General features: G+C 36.6%; 1 protein-coding gene across 1 annotated transcript in view; it reads right to left on the minus strand.

The window, feature by feature from the left end:
- Positions 1-8,512: 8,512 nt before the first annotated feature.
- Positions 8,513-21,267, minus strand: part of SEMA3D (semaphorin 3D) — a 182,582-nt gene continuing 169,827 nt past the window's right edge. Inside the window, exons 17-18 of the mRNA XM_029928204.1 lie at positions 20,578-20,717; positions 8,513-12,834 (exon numbers count right to left, since the gene is read on the minus strand). Of these exons, the coding sequence (XP_029784064.1) occupies positions 12,409-12,834; positions 20,578-20,717 (566 nt within the window). The 3' untranslated portion in view covers positions 8,513-12,408. The remainder of the gene's footprint in view (positions 12,835-20,577; positions 20,718-21,267) is intronic.

A 21,267-nucleotide genomic window follows, 5' to 3' on the forward strand; every position in this document is an offset into this window, starting at 1 on the left:
GAAAGGGTTTCAATTTTACAACTGTGAATGAATGACTAGAATTCTATTAACTGAATTTATGAACATCATTTTTTAAATCTTTATTTATTTTTTTTTGACAGGGGGAGGAACAGACAGAGAGGGAGACACAGACTCTGAAGCAGGCTGTCAGCACAGAGCCCCATGGGGGACTTAAACTCATGAAGCGCAAGTTCATGACCTGAGCTGAAGTTGGACACTTAACAAACTGAGCCACCCAGGTAACTCTGAACATAACTATTTTAACTTGGTGCCACAAGTACCACCCAGTCCCAGGCCATCCCATGCCATCTTCTAACTCCATGATTGCATTTTCTAAATCAATAGGAATATATTAATTCAGAAAATCTTAAGAATGAGACATCATCTTGGAAGAAAGAGAACAAATCAAGTTAATAATTAAACAAAAACTTTTTAGTTAGTTTATCTTTTAGAGAGAGAGAGGGAAGGAGGGGCAGAGAGAACAGGAGAGAGAAAGGATCCCAAGCAGGCTGTGCACTGTCAGCACAGAGCTGGATGTGGGGCTCAATATCAGGAACCATGAGATCATAACCTGAGCTAAAATCAAGAATTGGACACTTAACCAACTGAGCTATGCAGACGCTCCAGTCTGGTTAATAATTCTTATGAGGCAACATTTAAACTTATACTATGACTATTCTATTTTTGTCCTCTAATAGTCATCCTAAATATAATTTCTTGACTGTAATAATATTATATAGCTGTGCCTACAACCGGGTTTAAGGGTTGGCCTTGAGAGTCATTGTTTGCTTTTATCAATTTGCAGCATGAGAAAGCACAGAGTGATTCAGAGCCAACAGACTTGGGTTCAAATACAGTCTCTGCCCCCAGTGTGGCCTGAGGCAAGTTATTTATTCTCATGGTGCCTCAGTTTCCTCATTGGTAAAATCTGGATGAAAACAGTACTAGTTTCACCGGAGGCTGTGGAATTAAATGAGTTCATATTTCTAAAGCATTTAGAACTGGCACAAAGCGTGTCGATGTTAGTATGTGTATAATAAAATACCACTGGTAAATTCATTTAATCTCTAGAATGCTGAATTTTTTCATGGGGAAATGTAAATTAAAGTAGTATTTACATTATTAGGATTTTAAAGGATTTAATACAGATTATATGACATGAACTTTAACTTCCATAATGATTGGTTATTAATAGATAAAAACAGCCAAGTTTCAATATAGCAGTAATGAGAATACTTATTATAGACATGCCCAATTTACAGAGGGGCCAAGCGTCAGTATTGTGAACAGCTTGGAATTTGGGATCAAACAGCCAGGATCCAAATCTGTTCTGCCGCTTACAGCTCTATGGTATCTTTAATGACATGAGGTCACACGTTTATTCCCTTCCCAGTCTTACCTTCTTCCAAAAAATGGAGATAGTATTCCTATGTCTAAGTGTTGACATGACCATACACTGAGATCATGTCTGAAAAGTAGCTAACACACTGTATGCATGCAGTGATTGGTAGGTTTTAGTAACTTTCATGGTTATTTTGATCCAGAGTTTGAAACTCAAATTACATTTTCCCCAAGAAGATATATTTCAGATTGTGGCCAATATCTTGAGAAAGGTGACATCTGAACATTTTACTCAAAAATTAACTAAAATAAAAGCAATATTACAGTGAAAATATATCAATCGGCAATCCCCACTTGGGGAACCTGGATTATGGCTACCTTCCAAGGAGGGAGCCCTTTTCTTGCAGTAACATCCATGGTGAGATGTTTGTCCATGAAGGTAAGATGTGCCCATGGAGCAGCAGTTCAGTAGCTCCTGGGCCCTATTGATGTGTTCAGATGCAATACTCTTTCTCTTTTCTCCTAATCACAGCTACAGAAACTTGAGCTGATTGTAGTTCACAGTTCAAAACACATTGTTATCAGGGCTGCCTGGGTGGCTCAGGCAGTTGCCATCTGACTTTGGCTCAGGTCATGATTTCATACTCCATGAGTTTGAACCCCACATCAGGCGCTGTGCTGACAGCTCAGAGCCTGGAGTGTGCTTCAGAATCTGTGTCTCCTTTTCTCTGTGCCCCTCTGCTTCTCACACTCTATTTCTCTGTCTCTGTCTCTCTCAAAAATAAACAGACATTAAAAAAAATGAAAAAACTCCACACTGTTATCATTGGTTCATGCAAGTCCACTCTCTTTGTGTATTTTATCCCCAAATCTAGGGTAGTCCATTATAATTGCAGAACTGGAACAAGAGTGTAAATGGATACCTCGGCATCAAGCCCATGAACTCACTCTATTTGCTTCCTGAACTTCAAGGGGCCTCTAGCACAAGCATGTGAAAACCCGAGGCTGCACATCTGTATTCCATCCGCCACCACTACCACCCTTCTTGGGCCTTGGAATGTCAAACTGACAACGATTCACCCAAAACTTGAGTTAGGCCCCTGTAAACTCTCTTCTCAACTAAACTTTGATCTTGGGCTTCAGAGTCCATCCTGTAGGAGGACCCGCACTGCGCGGTTTTATAAGAATCTTGTCCAGTCAGTTTGTCCAGCACCGCCACACTCAGTATCTGATCACCCTTGCTATCTGATCATTTCCTTATCCTTTGCCATCGCTAGATGTTATCTCATTACCCGGCCTGACTTCCTCAAGAATCCTGTTGAGTTGGTTTAGCCAGAATCCCTTCTTACCCCTGATGTTTCCTCTCAGTAATTTTCTTTCTGCTGGCCCTCACTCTGTTTCTTAACCATAATCCCCTCTTGCCCACGTTAAGTTTGGAATTGAGCCTAGGTTTTGTGTTTTTTTTTTTAATTTTTATAGAGGTTTTCTTAACTTAAGACATATAATCCTACTAATTCACAGTTACTGATTCCTTGCACTTATCTATATCCCCCACCAGTAAGAGAAGAATAGAGCACACTTTTATTTCCCGTTGGTCCCCATCACCCCTCAGTCCATTGTACTGATGTGAAGAGGGATGAACTGGAGCCTTATGCAATCCGCCATCTTGGCAAGAGGTAACACAAACCCAGTATCCATGTTAGCAGCTCTCCTGGTAAGATAAAGTGGAAAACAATGGACAGTTGTCTAAATGTGTGTGGAGTGGAGTTCCTTTTTAATTTTAATTTTTTATTTTACTTGTTTTGTTTTTGGAGTTCCTTTTTAGATTCCTCAGATGTACATCTATATCATATAAATCTCAGACAACAGAGTCTCTATGTACTCAAAAATAATTACTTTTATATTTTTGTTATTTACATCATTTGTACACTTGATATATAAAATACTGTAATACAAATATATTTACAAATAGCTTTAATTTGTATTATGTCCCAAAGAGAGGACTATAGTTTGTTGTTTTTGTTTTCATATAATCACAAAGAAAGCAAATAGTTCATGTTACAGCTAGGAATAGTTTTTTGTTTTGTTTTGTTTTGTTTTGTTTCAGGCATGGGAACTTGAAGACCTGTTTTTTGCAAATGACACACATCAACCTAGGCTCATATAAAATCAAAACTCTTGGGGCATCTGCGTGGCTCAGTTGGTTAAGTGTCTGACTTCTGCCCCAGTCATGATCTCAGAGTTTGTGAGTTTGAGCCCCGTATTGGGCTCTATGCTGAGGGCTCTGAGCCTGGAGCCTGCTTTATAGTCTGTGTCTCCCTCTCCCTCTGCCCCTCCCACCTAGTTCTCGCTCGTGCTCTTTCTCAAAAGTAAATAAAACATTCAAAAAATAAAATAAAAACTCTCGTATGTCTGTATTTCACTTTAAAATTCATAATGCATCTTAAATAATGCATCTTAATCGTCCTAAGAGACAGAAATTTACTTTGCTGTTTAAGAGAACAAGTATAAATGAAGCCAGTATACCTAATTCAGTCACATTTTTAGACAATATAAACAGGGTCTAAAATGGACATAGAAACAATGTTAAAACTTTGGTGTGCTTTCATTCAGCACTTGACATTAAAGGTCTAATAGAATGTTTTTCCAAGAAGATTTCATTTAACACTTACTTGCTCTTCCATGTAAATCAAACAGGAAAATACTATGGCAAAGATAAAATGTGATTTACCAAAGAATTTCTGTCAGAGAAATCTATATTCTTGACTACACTATGAATTTTAATCTTTCAAGTTTTCTTTAAAGACCTCTTCAAAGTCCTTGTGCTTAAATAAATCATCCAACACAAATTATATGGACCTTCTTTCTACCAGTTTAAATCTTGTAGTTTGTGGCATTGAGTCCACCTGAATCAAAGAAAAAACCCAACAACACCAGTTTGTAATTGCTGTTTAAAACAGAAGAACATTTAAATGAAAATGGGCCTTGATCAATTTACCAATTTGATTTAAAAAGAAGCACATGGGGTAGGAATTTTTAAAAATGCTTCCATTTGGTGGAATTTTTTTCTTACTGGTTCCTTAAATAAAGAATCATAATAATTTTGAGGAAAACCCTTTCATTGTTTCACAACACTTGTTTAACTCTTTTTCAGTTGGTAAAGACTGCTAGATATTAAGAATAGAGACTGTGTTCTCAAGCAATTTAGTTTTGGCTGGGAGAAACAAAATTCATAACTTTTTAGGTTTTTGGTAACTAAGAGATATCTCATTAAGATATAGACAAAGTAATGATAAGTTCACATCAGGATACACACTAATTTAGGCTCCAAGTTGACCATGCAGGTCTGCTTATGATCACTGCTTTCCCTGTTACCTCCCTTCTGTCCTCTACGCCCGTGACCACCAAATAATCCCAGCTTTCATTTCTCCTGAGCACCAAGCCCATGTTTCAAACTGCCTACCAGACACCCTTTCAAATCATCCCTATCTCCATGTTTACTGTTGAAACCATGACCTCCACGCCAACGTTTTCAACCACCACCCCCCATATCAGTGAGGGATACGTTCCAAGACCACCAGTGGATCCCTGAAAACACAGGTAGTACTGAACCCCATATATACTGTTCTTATTTACTCTACATACATACCTATAATAAAGTTTAGTTTATAAATTAGGCACAGAGATTAACAGCATGAATTAGTAAGAAAACAGAGCAATTATAACAATGTACTGTAATAAAAGTTATGTGACCGTGGTCTCTCTCTCGAAACTCGAAACGTCTTATTGGACTGTACTTACGGTTCTTGGGACGGTGGGAGAAGGCACCACGCCTGCAGGAACAGGTGAAGTGAGGTGACAGCGGCAGGGGATGTGATACAATGTTTGGCTACGAGTGACCTGCCGGTGGGTCAGAGGAGGAGCCTTTATTCCGGACAGCTGTTGAGCAGGGTTACTAAAACCAGGGAAAAGGTGGGGGGGGTCTACTGTTTCTCCTTTTTTTTAAACTATCATCCACCCAGTTGCAACACATGGAAATCGAGAGGTCGTTTTTTCACTTTATGTTTATTTCTCATTTGCAAATTTAAGGGAAATAATCATTCTGTCCTGTCTCTGCTTAAAAATACCAAACCGTCTCCCCTTGGCTACAAGATTAAATCTCTATCTAGTCTGATTCATAAAGTTCCTAATAATTAGGCCCTTACTTTTTCTCCAGCTTTCTATGATTTTCACACAGGAGTAAGGTTTGGTAGTTTTCACTCCTAACTTCACCTGTGGCCCCTGAAACCTAAGACCACCTCCAAATGTCAGTTAAGACTAACAACAGCAACAACACAAATTACAACAGGTGATCCTAAGTTTTTGCTGGTTTGTTTTTCAGTAGTCAAAATGACCTGTATGAAAGGGCTACATTTGTAACACAACTCAATAACTGAAGATAATTACCCAATGGTACTTGTTTCAGTATATTAAAAGCTTAGAGGGATGTGACCCACGAAGCAGTTCTTTTCCTGATTCTAAATGAATTGGTTTCATTCTCTTCTTATCCAAGTTTACGTACTTCAAATCAATGCTCTCTGAATATGCCCCCCAATACTCCTGCAATACATATTTTATTATAGTTTATTATCAAGTTCGTTTCCATATAATACCCAGTGCTCATCCCAACAAGTGCCCTCCTCCATGCCCATCACCCATTTCCCCCTCTCCCATCCCCCCATCCCTCACTAACAGGACCCAATAAAATTATATCTATATAAAATTTTTCCTACAGAAAATAATGATTTCTGGAACCATTTAAAGACAGTTTGCAAGATATAAATATTTCTCTTTCTTCTTCAGTTACCTAAGGAGTGTAAGTTGGTTTATAATTTTCATATGTAAGCCAAAAGGAAGGAACTCTGTATTTTTAATATCAACCTTGAACAGTGTTCAATCCAAGAAAGGCCAACTCAGCTGTTTGGAGTCTTTCTGGCATATTAAGCACATGGTTCGCTATCCTAGATGCCTTAGGCATTTCCATAACAACAAGGTGTGGCTTTGAAAAGTAGACAGTATCCTAGCTCCCTGAGGCCAACCAAGGTCCTAGCTGTCATGCTTTTTAAAAATAATCAGGGTGTCCAAGAAAGTCCATAGAGTAAGAGTAACTGGAGCTGGAAACCTGCATCTATTATGATAGCTGAATATCTAGTATTTCTATATGTGATTCTCTTCTCTTTCTCCCTCTCTCTTTAGAAGCTATTATTCAAATAATTTGTTCTGTGAAATTTGGATCCTTAATGTGCTTTTAATTGTGAAATATTTCAAGCACACAGAATTGTACTGAGAGTAATATATTTAAATTGCAATCCGGTGCCCAACTTTGTCAACTATAACATTTAAATTTACTGGTTCCTACAAATAAATGTAATATAAATATAACATTGGGCTTAGACATGTTTTTTTAAAAAAATAAAACATTATTGGAACAGTTGTAGCTCCCTATATCCTTTCTCTTGTTTCTTAGTGGAAAATCTATTTAAATTCGGTGCTTAACTTTTCCAGAAGTGTTTTTTATATGTTTACCACTTACATATGAATGTATGTATCTATAAGCAGTATTATTTACTTCTTTAAACTTGATATCCAGTATAATTCTGTTCATATTCCTAGACTCCTTGACTTTGCTCATTTAACATTGTTTCTGAGATTTTTCTATGTTGATGCACACAGATATTTTTTTCATTTAAACTTCTGTATCCATTTACTGACAATACTTCAATCTATCTGTTCTCCTTTTGTAGAAAATAGATCGTTTTCTTTTTTCTATTATAATTATCCTAGAATAACTGGTTTTAAAAAAATGTCTATTTTTGCACATGTGGAGAAGGTTCTCAAGGGTAAGTATTTAATTGTGAAAAGCTGGTTCTTGGAATATATGCATTTTAAATCTAATTGTGTATACCAAATCACTCTCCAAATGTGTATTTTTACATATATATATACACACACACACACACAAAAGAAAAGTATATCAACTTCTGAAAGAAACAATAAAGTTAAATACAGTCTGGGTAAGAATTTTTCCTGGACTCCCAAAACTGTTAATGAGATAACAAGTTATGTGGTTATAGATGCTTTTACTCCTCAACTTAAATGTTCAACTCTTGGGGCACCTGGGTGGCTCAGTTGGTTAAACGTCCAACTTTGGCTCAGGTCATGATCTCACATTCCGTGGGTTCAAGCCCTGCATCTGGCTCTGTGCTGACAGCTCAGAGCCTGGAACCTGCCTGCTTCAGATTCTGGATCTCCCTCTCTTTCTGCTTCTCCCCTGCTCACTCTCTGTCTCTGTCTCTCAAAATAAAATAAAGACATAAAAATAAAAAAAAAAAAGGTAAATGTTCAACTCTTGTGACTCTTGTCTTGAGAATTACTCAAGCACTTTTCTATATTCAAACAAATACTGCTAGAATTGTCTCAGTGACTGATCTTGTACTGTATTCCATTTATAGTAACAGCTGGGACATGATCCTACTAAGGTTCTACTAAGAATGCCTATATAAAATTATTGTTTTTCTTTCAAGGATTATACATTACTGTGAATTCTCATGTTTGAAGATTGTCAAAGTACACAGAAAACCTGACATTTTTCTGTACAATGTCTCTATAAGTTATTTCATCCATTGGGGGCATATTATATATTATCTATTTGTAAATATAAAATATCCTTCACAAATGTACCAAATTGGCAAGAAATAGAATATTCTCTAAAAGTAATTCAAGATATTTCTTTATAAAGGAAAACCAAAAACCTCAGCTTACTCCTTTAATAAATTATACTCATAGAGCTAGACATATAGATAAGTATTCTCAAATTTCACTTATAGGGTGATCCCTGGAAGTCTTAAAAATAGTTACTTCTGGTAGTAATGTTTATATCAGTCTGTCATATGTCACTTTATGTCAGTAATTTGGGTCACAGTAAAGCGTAACTATATAGTTGTATTAATTGGGGAGAGGTACTTATTCTTTTCATTCATAAGAAAAATTACTAAATATTTACAGTGCAAAATATAGTTACTGAACATTTTCAGGAATTATTTTCTTTGGTATTTGATTTAATGTGATTCCCTGCATAAAATCCAGTTACCATGTTTAGAGTTGGAATACAAAACTTACACAGGAACAAACATTCTGTTTATAACCAAAGAACACTAATGTTTGTGTTTTATTATATAATACAACCAAAATATACATTTGACAATTTTCAATTATTTTAGATTATAAGACATTTTTTTTTAAAAATAGCAAAACTGTAATTGAAAATTGATTGGTAAGCACTTACAATATCAGAATTAAATTACGTGATTAACTGATAGATTTTTGCCCTTTCCCCAAAAATCCTCTATCTCAAACTTACCATAAATACTTTATACTACAAAACATTAAATGAGAGGTATAATTCATGTGCGTGTTCCTGTCTTTGCTCTGTCAATACTGGAATTTTAAATCCTAATTTTTAACCTCACATGTAAGCTGCATTATTTAAATGTTGTCGTCATTTATTGAGAAAAATACATCTTTCTATAAAAACATTTCAAATTTCCCTTTGTTCTAAATTATCCATTCCAATAAGGCTAATCAATTTTTCAACATGTTGTCTAAGATAAATGTAACATTCTAAAGAGAAGCCACGTCAATTTTGATTTTTATTTGTATTTATGATATATTATGAAATAGCTTATATTTAAGTTTAAAATACCAGTGTCTAATTAATGTTCTTATTCAACATAATATTCTGTGGATGTGGTTAATATAAAACTTTGAAAGTTTAATTTTGATAATGTTGAAAAAGAGTCACTGGCCACTGTAAACCCATTTTTTAATTGAGTATATACAATTCAGCAGGAACAACACTTAATAGCATAAAAGAACCTAAATATGGACCAAAGACAGAATTCAAGAGTAGGACAGCTTTGCAGGTAGCATATTGAAAATGAGCATCAGTTAGCCAACAGAGTGGCGAAATTTGATATAGACTACAATTCTTCTACTATTGTAGCTTTTGCAAATTTCTGAATTTCTCTGTGACTATTTTTCCATCTCTTAAGTAATTTGGCTGGTTTTCCAAAGTGTTTATTCGCTATTATGAATGTGATGTTTTCAGCTCTTTGAAGGAAAAAAAGATTCTACATAAATTTACTACTATTCATTTCTAAGCAAACTCTCAAAATTCCCAATAAATTGAATGTAAATGTATGCAGAAAGGCAGGATTCCATTTAGCAGCATAAATAGATGGAATGAAGTGCAGGCGAGAATATGCAAGTTAAAGACATATGTATTCAAAACACGGGAGAAAAGTAAGAAACCAAGAATAAGCAGACATTTTAAGACCCTCCACAGATAGCTAATCTCGTAGCATACATTTTTGAAACTATAACTATAATTTTATTTTTCATTATTTCAAGGAAAATTTGGTAAAACCTTCAGTAGTGAGGATATATATTGTATCTCACCCCTAGACTGAATATATTCACACTGTCTGAAGTGTTCCAGGCAATTAAAAGGTTCAAAATTCAATGTAGCTTAGAGGTCCTCTCTCTTCACAATAACACATAAATCTTTGTTTATGTTTTTTATTAGATGACTTTGTTTCACTCAATATTTACTCAATATTTCAAATCTATCTTAGACAATTACCATAAATTAATGTTTTAGATCAAAGTAGCCAATATATTAGCTGTAAGTTGCCCAAACTTTATCTAAGTAATTAAGATTAAAAAGGAGCAATTAAAAATGTCTTGAACATTTGTATTTTGATGAAAACCAAACTTATTACAGAAGTCAATCCTAACATTTGGGCTTCATGTAATTTTCCCAAAGCCATCTATACTTTGCTGATATACAGGAAATCTTTAACACAGGCTGCCATTTACTTGCTTTGAGCTTTCTATGAGTTCCTGGAACATTTAGACCCGGTGAACCAAGAGTTACAAACACTCTCATTACAATATTTACTTCACCTGATCACCCAACAGCTTTCCTATGCATTACTTTTAAAGAGTGTTTGTTCCTAGTTCACCTTAAAGGAAAATAAAACAACTGACTTAAGTTTTCATATAGCGAAACACTTACAAATATTTATGGTATCATTTCAAAAGAAGTACTTAACCTCAAAAAGCAGTGTGACTCCTTTGAGACAGGTAAGCAAGGCAAATAAAATGAATGTAAGATTGAATGTTCTGAACATTGAGTCAGTCACAGACATGACACTGAACTCTAATAAGGTGCCCTTTACCCACACGGGTTCTCAGAGGCTCTTCTTTCAAGATATGCAGCATGCATGATAAACGAGCAATGTCTGCTATTCAGTTTTCTGAAAGGCTGCTTTCCATGTGAGGAAGTGACTAATTTTTCATTTCACACTAAAAAGGGCGTGAAGAGGCAAAACAGAAGAAGGCTAAGGGTTTTGTGTTCCAAGAAGGAAAGGTGAGTCTTTCTTCCACAGGCAGGAAAGAGCCATATGTATGCAGAGGGGGAAAGTCAAATTGGAAACATTTGAAAGTGCTAACAAAATATGAAAACCATTTAGATTAATGCTGCGAGTTTGGTTTCTTTACATGCATTAGGCTTACTTCTTATTAAATTATGAAGACAATGCTACTTGAACTACAGCATATAATCTTAGAAATGCAAAAAAGTTGTGTGAAGAAATGATGTCAAAGAGTTAATTTAACCCTTTCCGTTGTCAAAATTTTTGCATTTGTTCTGTTATTCAATGGATAGATATCCCCACTCCCCACCACTCTAGTCTACCTAATTCTAACTCTTTCTCTATGTATATATTGTTATTTTTCTATTCACTCAAATAAAATCCAATAATCCAATATTCAGGAGAGAATAAAGGCAGTACATGGAAATAATTTACAGAGTATAATGAAATTTTAGAAAAAAAGAGGAAGTACTACTGAAATCCCAGTGGTTGTAAATAAATCTGTGTTCATTCTTTCCATGATCTTTTAGAAAATTTACTTTTCTTCAGACTTTCGCTAGCAGTTTGCTATAATGTAGACTTTTTTAACAGATGGATTACAAATTGGCAGCCACTTATACTCTAGTGACCAAAGCTACATTACATTTCGCCCACTCTATTTGTGATTGTTCTTCCTTTTTGTGGGGACATGAGTTTTCCCCAAAGCCAGAATTTATGGCTATCTTCCTTTCTGTCTCTTAACAAATCCCATCTGCATGCCTTCCCATTAGGATGCAGTATACATCATGGTGTTTCCCTTGTTAAAATGTCTTCCCATGTCTTATTAAAATATTTATGTAGCTATCCGTCTCTGTAAAGCCCAGCATATATTCTAAAAACACATAACTGAGCATCAACTTCTCTCTGTGAACCTGCTACTCCTGACAAGTCAGAGGAATGCTGGGAGGAGCATTTACACCCTTCGGTAAATCATGCTGCAATACAATGAATATAACCTCCGTGGTCTGGAACAATGCACCTCTCCAAATTCCTAAGCTATGTACCAAGAGTGAAGGGCTCACTGGGAAAGATCCTACTGATAGTGTGAGCTGTGTGAATTTGTGTCTTCCAATTGCTACCATGTGGTAGCCAGTTCTAGAGTGGAATTGATATTTCTGTTCCTAAGAACATACATATAGCACAACTGCATGGTCAATTCCATCCTTAATGGCCATGCAAGGGAAATATAATGTAGAATTTTTGATAGAAATTTGATGATATCAAATTTGATACTTGCTTAGTTCAGTTATTTACATGACATAAGAAATTCAAAAACTCAGAACATAAAACATTTACACATGGAAAGCCCCTATTTTGAGGGTGATTCTGCGACTTGGCAGGTACATGTTTAGTTCTCAGAAAACCGGTGCAGATGAATTATTTGCCTTCACTCTGCCATATTCATCACACATAGTCTTATTCAGATTATTGTTCTTGTGTCCCTTGCCTTAGCAAAACTCGGTGGAAAGCTCTTAGGAGTTCGTTATGGGGTGTACAAAACAGAGGATGCTATTTTTGCGGGTGAAGAATTATTTTTTTTTAATTAAAGAAAAAACTACGTGTCCATGGCTCTAGGAAGCTCATCCAGGTCTCTGTGATGCCTTCGATTCCGCTTCTTCTTCATCTCCTGCATGTGCTTCCACTTGGGGCTGCCCTTGGTTCGCTGTCTCCGCTTCTCCCTGTGCCACATCTGTTCGCAGTACTGGTCGAGGCTGAAGTTTGGGCTGCTAAGGATTTGGATGTAGTCTTTGTATCTCAACCGTGACTCGGCCAACAGATCCTTGACCTGCCCTTCCTCATGCTCTGCCCTCTGGGTATTTTCCATCTGTTCATTCTCAATGACATTCAAAGTCAGCTTCACTATGGTGTGGATAAAAGTGTGCTCCTGGGCTTTGCAGTAATACATCCCAGAGTCCTTCTTCTGCAAACTTCGGATCAGTAGCCCGTATTCTGTTTTGATGATCCTTTCATCAGGTTTCAACTGCAGGATTGGAAAAATGGAGGTAATAAATGAAAAGCAGAGGGGGCTAGGAGCAAATAAACAGAGGCTCCCTAGCTTTACTTAGATGAACCTAAGAGATCTCTTCCTGTCTCTCTGTCATCAAGCATAGTACCAGCCACAGTTGAATAAGAAATTCCACAAAAGGAACGGCCCGGCCCCCAAAGATGCAGGTTTGCATCTCATTTTTATCTAACTGAACCTTTGGAACATAGTTTTTCTCCTCATCCACAGATAGGAATGAAAAGCTATAAAAACAACAATGAAGTAAAACTGGAAACTATCAGCCAACCATCTTTACAGAGATTTCAGATACCAAGTGGACTATTAAGAACACTAATTGGTATCTGAATTTCTGAGCCAGAATGGGGCATTGACAGTCATCAAGTAGAGCAGGAGACCTGTGAGGTAGAAATAGAACGGAGATCCCAAAAGGAATTTACTCTGTTTTTGGATATGACCCAGTAAGTGAGCTGAACAGCACATGGAGACGGTAAGTGGTGACTTGTTAAAAATCCAGTGGAAAAGCAGAGATACAGCTTTTTTTGGATGTTATAGCTGTAACTAAGTAGGACCATAGTCAGAAGGTTAGCAACATTGAAAGCTGAATTTCCCTTTTTACTATGGATTGAATTTTGATACTGCGTGTATACGTGATACTTCAGATTATGTCATTTGTGGAAATATTTGCCATACCTCTGGATACTATGACATAGTAATGTGATTTCAAGTGTGAGAAAACTCAATGAACAGAAAAGAACCCCTCCTGAAATGTGACGCTCTTTACCCTTTGAAGCAATAGCCCTGAAAGACAATTCAAACATTTAGGCTCGCATGGCCACAATCTGGTGTGAATAGCAAACCTATCTTTAATAAAACTGGAGGCGTGTTTACCGACACAAGAGCCCTGTTTAATGTGGAATATTGTTGAGTGTCTCGGCATTAAGCAGAAAAACAACGATAACAAAGAAGTCTGGAAGACTTCCCAGTTTACACATCTGCCCCTGAATTGTAGACTTTCAGTGGATGGAAATCAAGGAGGCATAAAGACAGCTAAATTAAATTTATTCACAGTGGGTAGACTGTACACTGCATCTTTATGTGAAAAATATGTAGGAAAAAGTCCCTCCAATTGTGGAAATATGAGCAAAGGAAAAGAAACATCTCTGGCCAGCAGCCCAGTGAAGGAAGAAGTACATGGCCAAGCACCCCCTGTGCCAGAGAAGTGCAGCTGGTGGGGTACCACGCGAGGCCAAAGGCAGGTCAGAGCCCAGATCCCTGGTTAATGAGGCTGAATGGCCTCCAGCCTGCCTTTGTTTTACACTGAATCCACACCATCAGGGTTTTGTTTGTTTGTTTCCCTTAAGTTTCCCCATTTGGTGATTCTTGTGTGTACTTTTTCTTTTTTTAATGGACTTATTCTAGAGGCCCAGGCATTTAAAAATGCGGCTGTCATTCCCTTACGTTCTCAGAAACCGGGGGAGTCTCATGAATAAAATAATAAATGTGAACTTGAATCGGTGGGATTTGAAAGGGTCCATCTTAAACAGAAATATTAATCTCAAGTTTAACACACTACGTATGCCGTTACTTTTAAATAATTTTATTGTAAAGATTATTCTTCAAACTTTAAAAATACCTTAGAATCCCAAATTCTGACTCCAAAGCCTAGGATCTGGGGCTTATCTGCCGACTCTGCTTCCTAGGATTGTTCATTTATCTTCTCCGATGGGTCTTCCATTTATCAAGTTGGTGACAGAGCATATGGTGTATTTGGGGAGTTAAGAGTAAAGCTCTCTGAAGGTTAAAGTGTGAGGTATTATTAGCAACATCATAGACTGCTGCAGTGTCACTGGAAAGCCGGCGAGGTGATGTTCTGAAGCTTTTATTTTTTGTAATTTACTCTTAATAGAAAATGGCCTCTGGTTATTAGCATGACAGTCAAGGTTGGTGACTTCAGTTTCAGTTCATCTCTAGACTTCATAACTGGAACTCTTGCTAATGGTTAAGCTGCACTTAATGTGGCTTTTAGAGAGCTGTCAGAGCTCTGACTCACTACTTTTTATTGTTCTCTTTAATCTCCTGACAGGAAGAAATTATGACTTTGATTTCACACATATGATGTAACACTTCATTATCTCTGCTAGTCTCTTTTAGTATCCTGTTTATTTGTTTAACTCTGAAGCCCGGCTCCCCTACCCTCTTTCCGAGGCTATGTCTGTCCCTACTGGACTCAGAATTTCATAAACACCTGGCATTTCCTTAGTCCAATGTGATCCTTCCCTTTTCTTGCTTCATCTTTCTCTCTCTTTTTTTTTTTGACCTATAGATATAAAATGTACTCTAATACATTTTTTTCTGGATTTATCTAATGTTTATTAGATCATTAAAGTGTTTTTCTTTGTCAGTTTTCAAAAATATGCTTGATTGAAATAGCATTTCTAATAAAATACAGTTGGAATTGATATTTTCATAGGGATTTTTTGCTATCTAGAGACAGGAAGCTGCGACCAGATATGCAGCGGCTGATTCACATTTGCCTACTTGACATTCTCCTTCCCTGTGCTGCTTGTGGGCCGTGCTGGGCTAGGAGGCCTTACGCACACTGTATCTCGACAGCGAGATGTCAGCACAGCCCATTTAGAAAATTCAGCTCCTTTACAAAGAGATAATGTAATCTTTGGCCACTGATTTAAACTCGTGGAATTTTCTCCGCTCTCAGAGTGATAAGTAAAAACCTGCTCTGCTAAATCAAAATCACGCTTGAACTGGGGTTGACTATCCATTTGCCTAATGTGAGCAAGGATAATATATTTGGCATTATTAAATGTAGACCTTCAGTGAAGGGCAATTCATTTAAAATGAGAAGAGTAACGTGGAGAGGGACAAAGGACATTTAGGTACTAAGCAGCAGGTAAGGGTCAGGCACTCTGCTCTCCAGTAATAGCAGCCTAATGGTAATTCTTTTACAGATAATTCACCTGTCAGATCTCTCATAGCTAAAGCATGGCATATGTCTTGGAAGTGACTAGGCCTTCAAGAATATCTCTTTTCTGCAACAAACACAGAAGGAAGACTTATTTAAAAATATTCTGAGGCAACTGACTCATTATTTAAAAGAAAAAAATTGAATTTCTACATAACGAACCCCTAGATTAATTTGGTATCTTAGAGTAAATGTAAATATAAAATGCAAATTGCAATGGTAATCATAAAATCATAAAATAACCAGAAAAAATATATGTGACGTTTCATAAGGGGAGTTTCTAAGCATAGTAAATGAGACATCATAGAGATAGAAATCTATAGATTTGTCTATGCAAAATATAAAACTCTTTTATAGGAGAAACACAAAAAAATTTAGATACATAAAACATAATAAATTACTTATAATAATATGCATAGAATTAAACGGTTAACATTAATAATAGAATTTAAAGTTTGTGAAAATCATTTAAAATTTTTTAATGTTTATTTTTGAGAGAGAGAGAGAGAGAATGTGAAAGCTGGGTAGAGGTAGAGAGAGAGGGAGACAGAATCTGAAGCAGGCTTGAAGCTCTGAGCTGTCAGCACAGAGCCCGACATGGGGCTCGAACTCATGAACCATGAGACCATGACCTGAACCACAGTCAGATGCTCAACGAACTGAACCACCCAGACACTCTCATTTACTTGGTTTTCAATGAAGTATTCATTAAAAATGATTTTCACAGGGGCACCTGGGTGGCTGGGTACCTGGGTGGCTCAGTCCATTGAGTGTCCGACTTTGGCTCAGGTCATGATCTCACAGTATGTGAGTTTGAGCCCCACATCAGGCTCTCTGCTGTCAGCCCAGTGTCTGCTTGAATCCTCTGTCTCTCTCTTTCTCTCCCTCTCCCCACAATTCATCCTCACTTGCTCACTCTCTCAAAAACAAAAATATTAAAAATACATAGAAATAAATAAACTAAGCAAATAATGGGTAAAGCACTTCACCAAATAGAACTGAAACTGACAGTTACGAAGTAGAAGGTAAATTCATATCCACAAATTTTCAAAGGAATATATATTTACATAATATGACTTTTTCATACCTAACTCGTATTGATGTTCTTGAATTGTCATATACAATTTTGCCTCAGAAGCTTAGAAAAGGTACTGATATGGTGGTTGTGACAAGAAATTAGCAATATGCAGTTGTTTATGAAAAGCCATGAAGATAATGTTTCACTCAGCTATTTTTACCTCAAAAGATACATCCTAGGAAAACAGTTAGAAAAGTAGAGGAAGATTTAGATGTCAGGAAGTTGACTACTATTTTTTTTAGGAGGAAACAGGTGCTATTTAAATAACACGGAATAATCATGGAAGACTGTGGTGTCAGGGCAGCAGGTGTAGGGGGATAGCAAGAACCTGGTATTCAAATTGAATGACAAGGAAAACTGCTCACAGGGTTAATGGTTAGCGGGAAAAAGCTGGGACAGACATCATTAGAGGCTCCATAATTCCTTATGTGTCACTATAATGTCAAAACCATTTCTATTGCTTTTATAATAGAAAGAAAACAATAAAACAAGGAACTACAAAGAGAAAATACAAATATTTGAAGATGTTTTTAAAGTATTTTTTAAAAGCCCCCCCCCCACACAGGAAAATACTCCCACAGATGGCATAAGGTATTACCTCTTCTAATCATTCAGACCCCAAAAGTTCAACAGAAGCTCGGGGACTGCCGATTAACTCGCTACTTCCAGCATAAACATCATCAATTTCAAGACTAGCTTTATAAGGAAGTCAGCAGATAACTGACTCATGACCTCCCCAACAGCACCCAACTGTGAAACAGCTCGGAAGGAAATGTTCTCCTGGCAGAGAATAAGCTGGTGACAGGCTCTGTGCCCCAGGAGATTCTGGTCTCTCCCGCAGGGTTTTTTTCAGTGGGGGGAAGATTCCAAACTGTGACCTTCTTGGTAAGGAGCAAAAGACAGCCTGCTGGGGAAAATGCTTCAAATCTAGTCTGGATTTTGCCCCTTTTCTCAGCTTGGGAAGCAGGAGTGCATATCCTGGACAATGCATAACTACCTACTTCTAAAGGTAGATGAAACTAGCAGTTGAAATATTACAGTTAGGAAACTTTTAAGTAGGGTATACTATTGCTGCCCCATTAAAATTCATGGAGCATGGTACCACTGTGACTGTATGATATACTATCAAAAGGTACATCAAAGGAATGCATTGCCTCTTCAGGAATATGAAAGATGTGAATGCAAACATGAATGGGCAAATGTCTACATCTAGAACTAGGAGACTCCCTCCAAGCAGAGTACTGTGGTCTTTGAAAAGTCAGATAAAATTTGCTGTGGGAGAAACATCATTTTTAAAGAATTACATTTAACTGGTGAGAAATTATCAAACTTAATATTAACTATAAAATTAAAAATGCTGGTTTGGGATACTTAAGAGTAAAATATTACAATGTAACTAAAATGTGCATGTTAAAATTCAGATTCAATATGTCTTCAGTAAAAAGTCAATGCTTTACATTTTCAAAGTTACATGATCACTTCCATGTCAGATAATACTTTAATAATATATTGGAAAAATGGGGCCCTTAAAATAAACACTTAGTATTAATACAGATATACTGTAATCTTAGAATGTATAAATATCAGTAATGAAGAATCAAAGTTTTATTGGAGAAATCTGACATAACAAACACTGGAGTATTCCTTTGGTATTAAGCAAGTAAAGAGTCAACATTTTAATAAAAAATATTTGTTCTTGAAGATTTCAGATGAAGAGAGAGATAGTAACACCTTAATGTAATGGTGGAACATATCTTTACCTCAGTTTCTTATAAATTTGGTCCTTCTACTGCAAGGCTTCCCAACCTCAGCACTACTGAGATTTGGGGCCAGAGGACTCTTTATTGTGAGGGATTCTGAAGTGAAGAATGTTTAGCATCATCCCTGACATCTACCCACAGGATGCCAAGAGCACCCCCCACCCACCCACCCATCCAGCTGGGCCGACTAAGAATGTCTCTAGATATCACCAGATGTGGACACCAGCAGCAAATTCACCTACAGTTGAGAACCACTATTCTCTACTAAAGTCAAACTGATTATATACATTATTTTAAATGTTTATAGACTTATCAAGGAGGCTGGTAGTTTAGAGCATTTGGTCTGCCTATTTATATGACAGAGAAATTGAATGTTACAGGAACTTCTCAACCTGCTCACAAATCCTTAGCAGTCAAGCTGAAAACACGATCAGGGCTATTTCCTATTTCACACATCTTCCTGAAAGAGAGTATCTGCAATTTTTTTGTTTATATAAACTTGGGGGAGAGAGAGAGAGAGAGAGAGAGAGAGAGAGAGAGAGAGAGAGAGAGAGAGAAAAGGGGAAAGAAAGAATCCCAAGCAGCAGCAGAGCCCAATGTGGGGCTGGAACTCACAAGCTCTGAGATCATGACCTGAGCTGAAACCAAGAGTCTGATGCTTAACTGACTGAACCACCCAGATGCCCCCAGTATCTGCAATTTTATATGAGTATTTTACACTTGTAAGTAATCCTCTGCTTTGAAATTCACATTATCATCTGTATTTTCTCATTTTATTTTCAATAGTAACTTTTGAATTGATTTTGTTCACTTTAGAAAATTCTGGCACATACAGTCTAGGTGATATTACCAAAGGACACAGGACTGTGATTCAATCAAATATCTAATTCTGAATCCTCAATTCATTCCATTACTCATTACAATGTCCTGGGTTTATTAACGGGAATATTAGAACCTATACTGAGCTTTACTGGTTTCTCTCAGGCACTGAAAGAGAAAAATTAAAACTTTGCCAATTACCCTTTGTTTCATGGCACGCAAATAATAATACAAGATTTCTCAGACAACCCAAAATCATCTCATTAAGTTCAGTAACACATATAACCTATCTACCTCACACAATTTCTGCTATATGTTTCAATCATATATATGTCTTAGGCTTAAACAGAAAAAGTCAAAAGATAAAGAGAACAGCCATCTTGCTGTTCCCTCTGCTGTTTTACTTTTAAATATATCAAGAATGTAAAAGTACATGTCCAGATAGTTATCCATCTTGTTCATATGATATGATAAAGACATACATAATCAGTCTGTTTCACTTTATGATCTAAGTTAAACACAATCAGAGGCAAAGTGTACTCCTTATCCCACAGCAAGGAGAAAATACTGTGCTCTTGTTTTTGAATAGGGAATTGTTCTAAAATACAATCTATGACAATGAAAATTTGGAAAAAATATGTACATTTCTTATAAAAATTCAATCTAATTTTAAATATAATCTATTAATGTATCAAAATTAAGTTGTCCAATTCTTTTTAAGTTTATTAATGCAAGCAGGGGATGGGCAGAGAGAGAATCCCAAGCAGGCTCTGCACTGGCCGCTCAGAACCCAACGTGGGGCTTGAACTCATGAACCATGAGATCGTAACCTGAGGTGAAATCAAGAGTTGGGTGCTTAACCAACTGAGTCAGCCAGGCGCTCACTCCTGAGTTGTCCTATTCATATCGAAAACATTGTTAACTTTCATGTTAGTGAGTATAAATTGGTATTTTCCTCTTTATTGAGTTGTGATGAGAGAACCATATGGCACTAAACACTGAACATCTCTCACAACCCAAACTTGACTTAACTTTTACACTATTTCCTTCAAGGTGAGTATTCTTTTGTGACCATAACTTACCTCCTCCCGATGTTCATCTCCTGACCGCTGGATATACCACTTAATAGATGCTTGTTGAGATTTTGGTATACATTCCAAAAAGGTTGAATTAAATTCAATGCCAAAAATCACCTTTTCATCAGCAGTTTCATGACTAATGCCTGGAAAGCAAACATGGAATAGGAGATTAACCTTGACCTGATTCTAAAAGCGATGGGAAAATAGGCTGATTTAGAACAGATGCTATTGGGAAAAGATTCATACACATTATTAAAGAGAGAGGAAATTCACGTTATAATATTGTTACCTAAGAGTCAAATATTATCTAATAGATTGATTTTTAAAACTCTATTCCTGCATTATGACTTTTACCCTTTCATCAATATATTAGCTTTTTGCAATCAATTTTTTAAAGAGCTCATAAGACCTAACTCTAAACATGGAAACTTTTTATCTGAGCTGAATTGAATAAAACGTTAGTGTCTTTTAATGCTTCACCCCTTTTAATTTAACCAACTTTGTAGATAGTTCCAGAAGAGCAATTTACTTCATCTTTCAAGAGAAATTCTATCATGAATTGATCCACAGAGTTGACCACATAACATTAAGAAATTTTAATGTCAGAAAAGCAAGTACAGTGCTCTGTACTTGACAAAATTCTATAATGATGATATTGAGCTACATAGTCTAAGGCTCAGAATCTGGATCTTC

The sequence above is a fragment of the Suricata suricatta genome, chromosome 2, assembly GCF_006229205.1.
Source record: "Suricata suricatta isolate VVHF042 chromosome 2, meerkat_22Aug2017_6uvM2_HiC, whole genome shotgun sequence".
Classification (NCBI taxonomy): Eukaryota; Metazoa; Chordata; class Mammalia; order Carnivora; family Herpestidae; genus Suricata; species Suricata suricatta.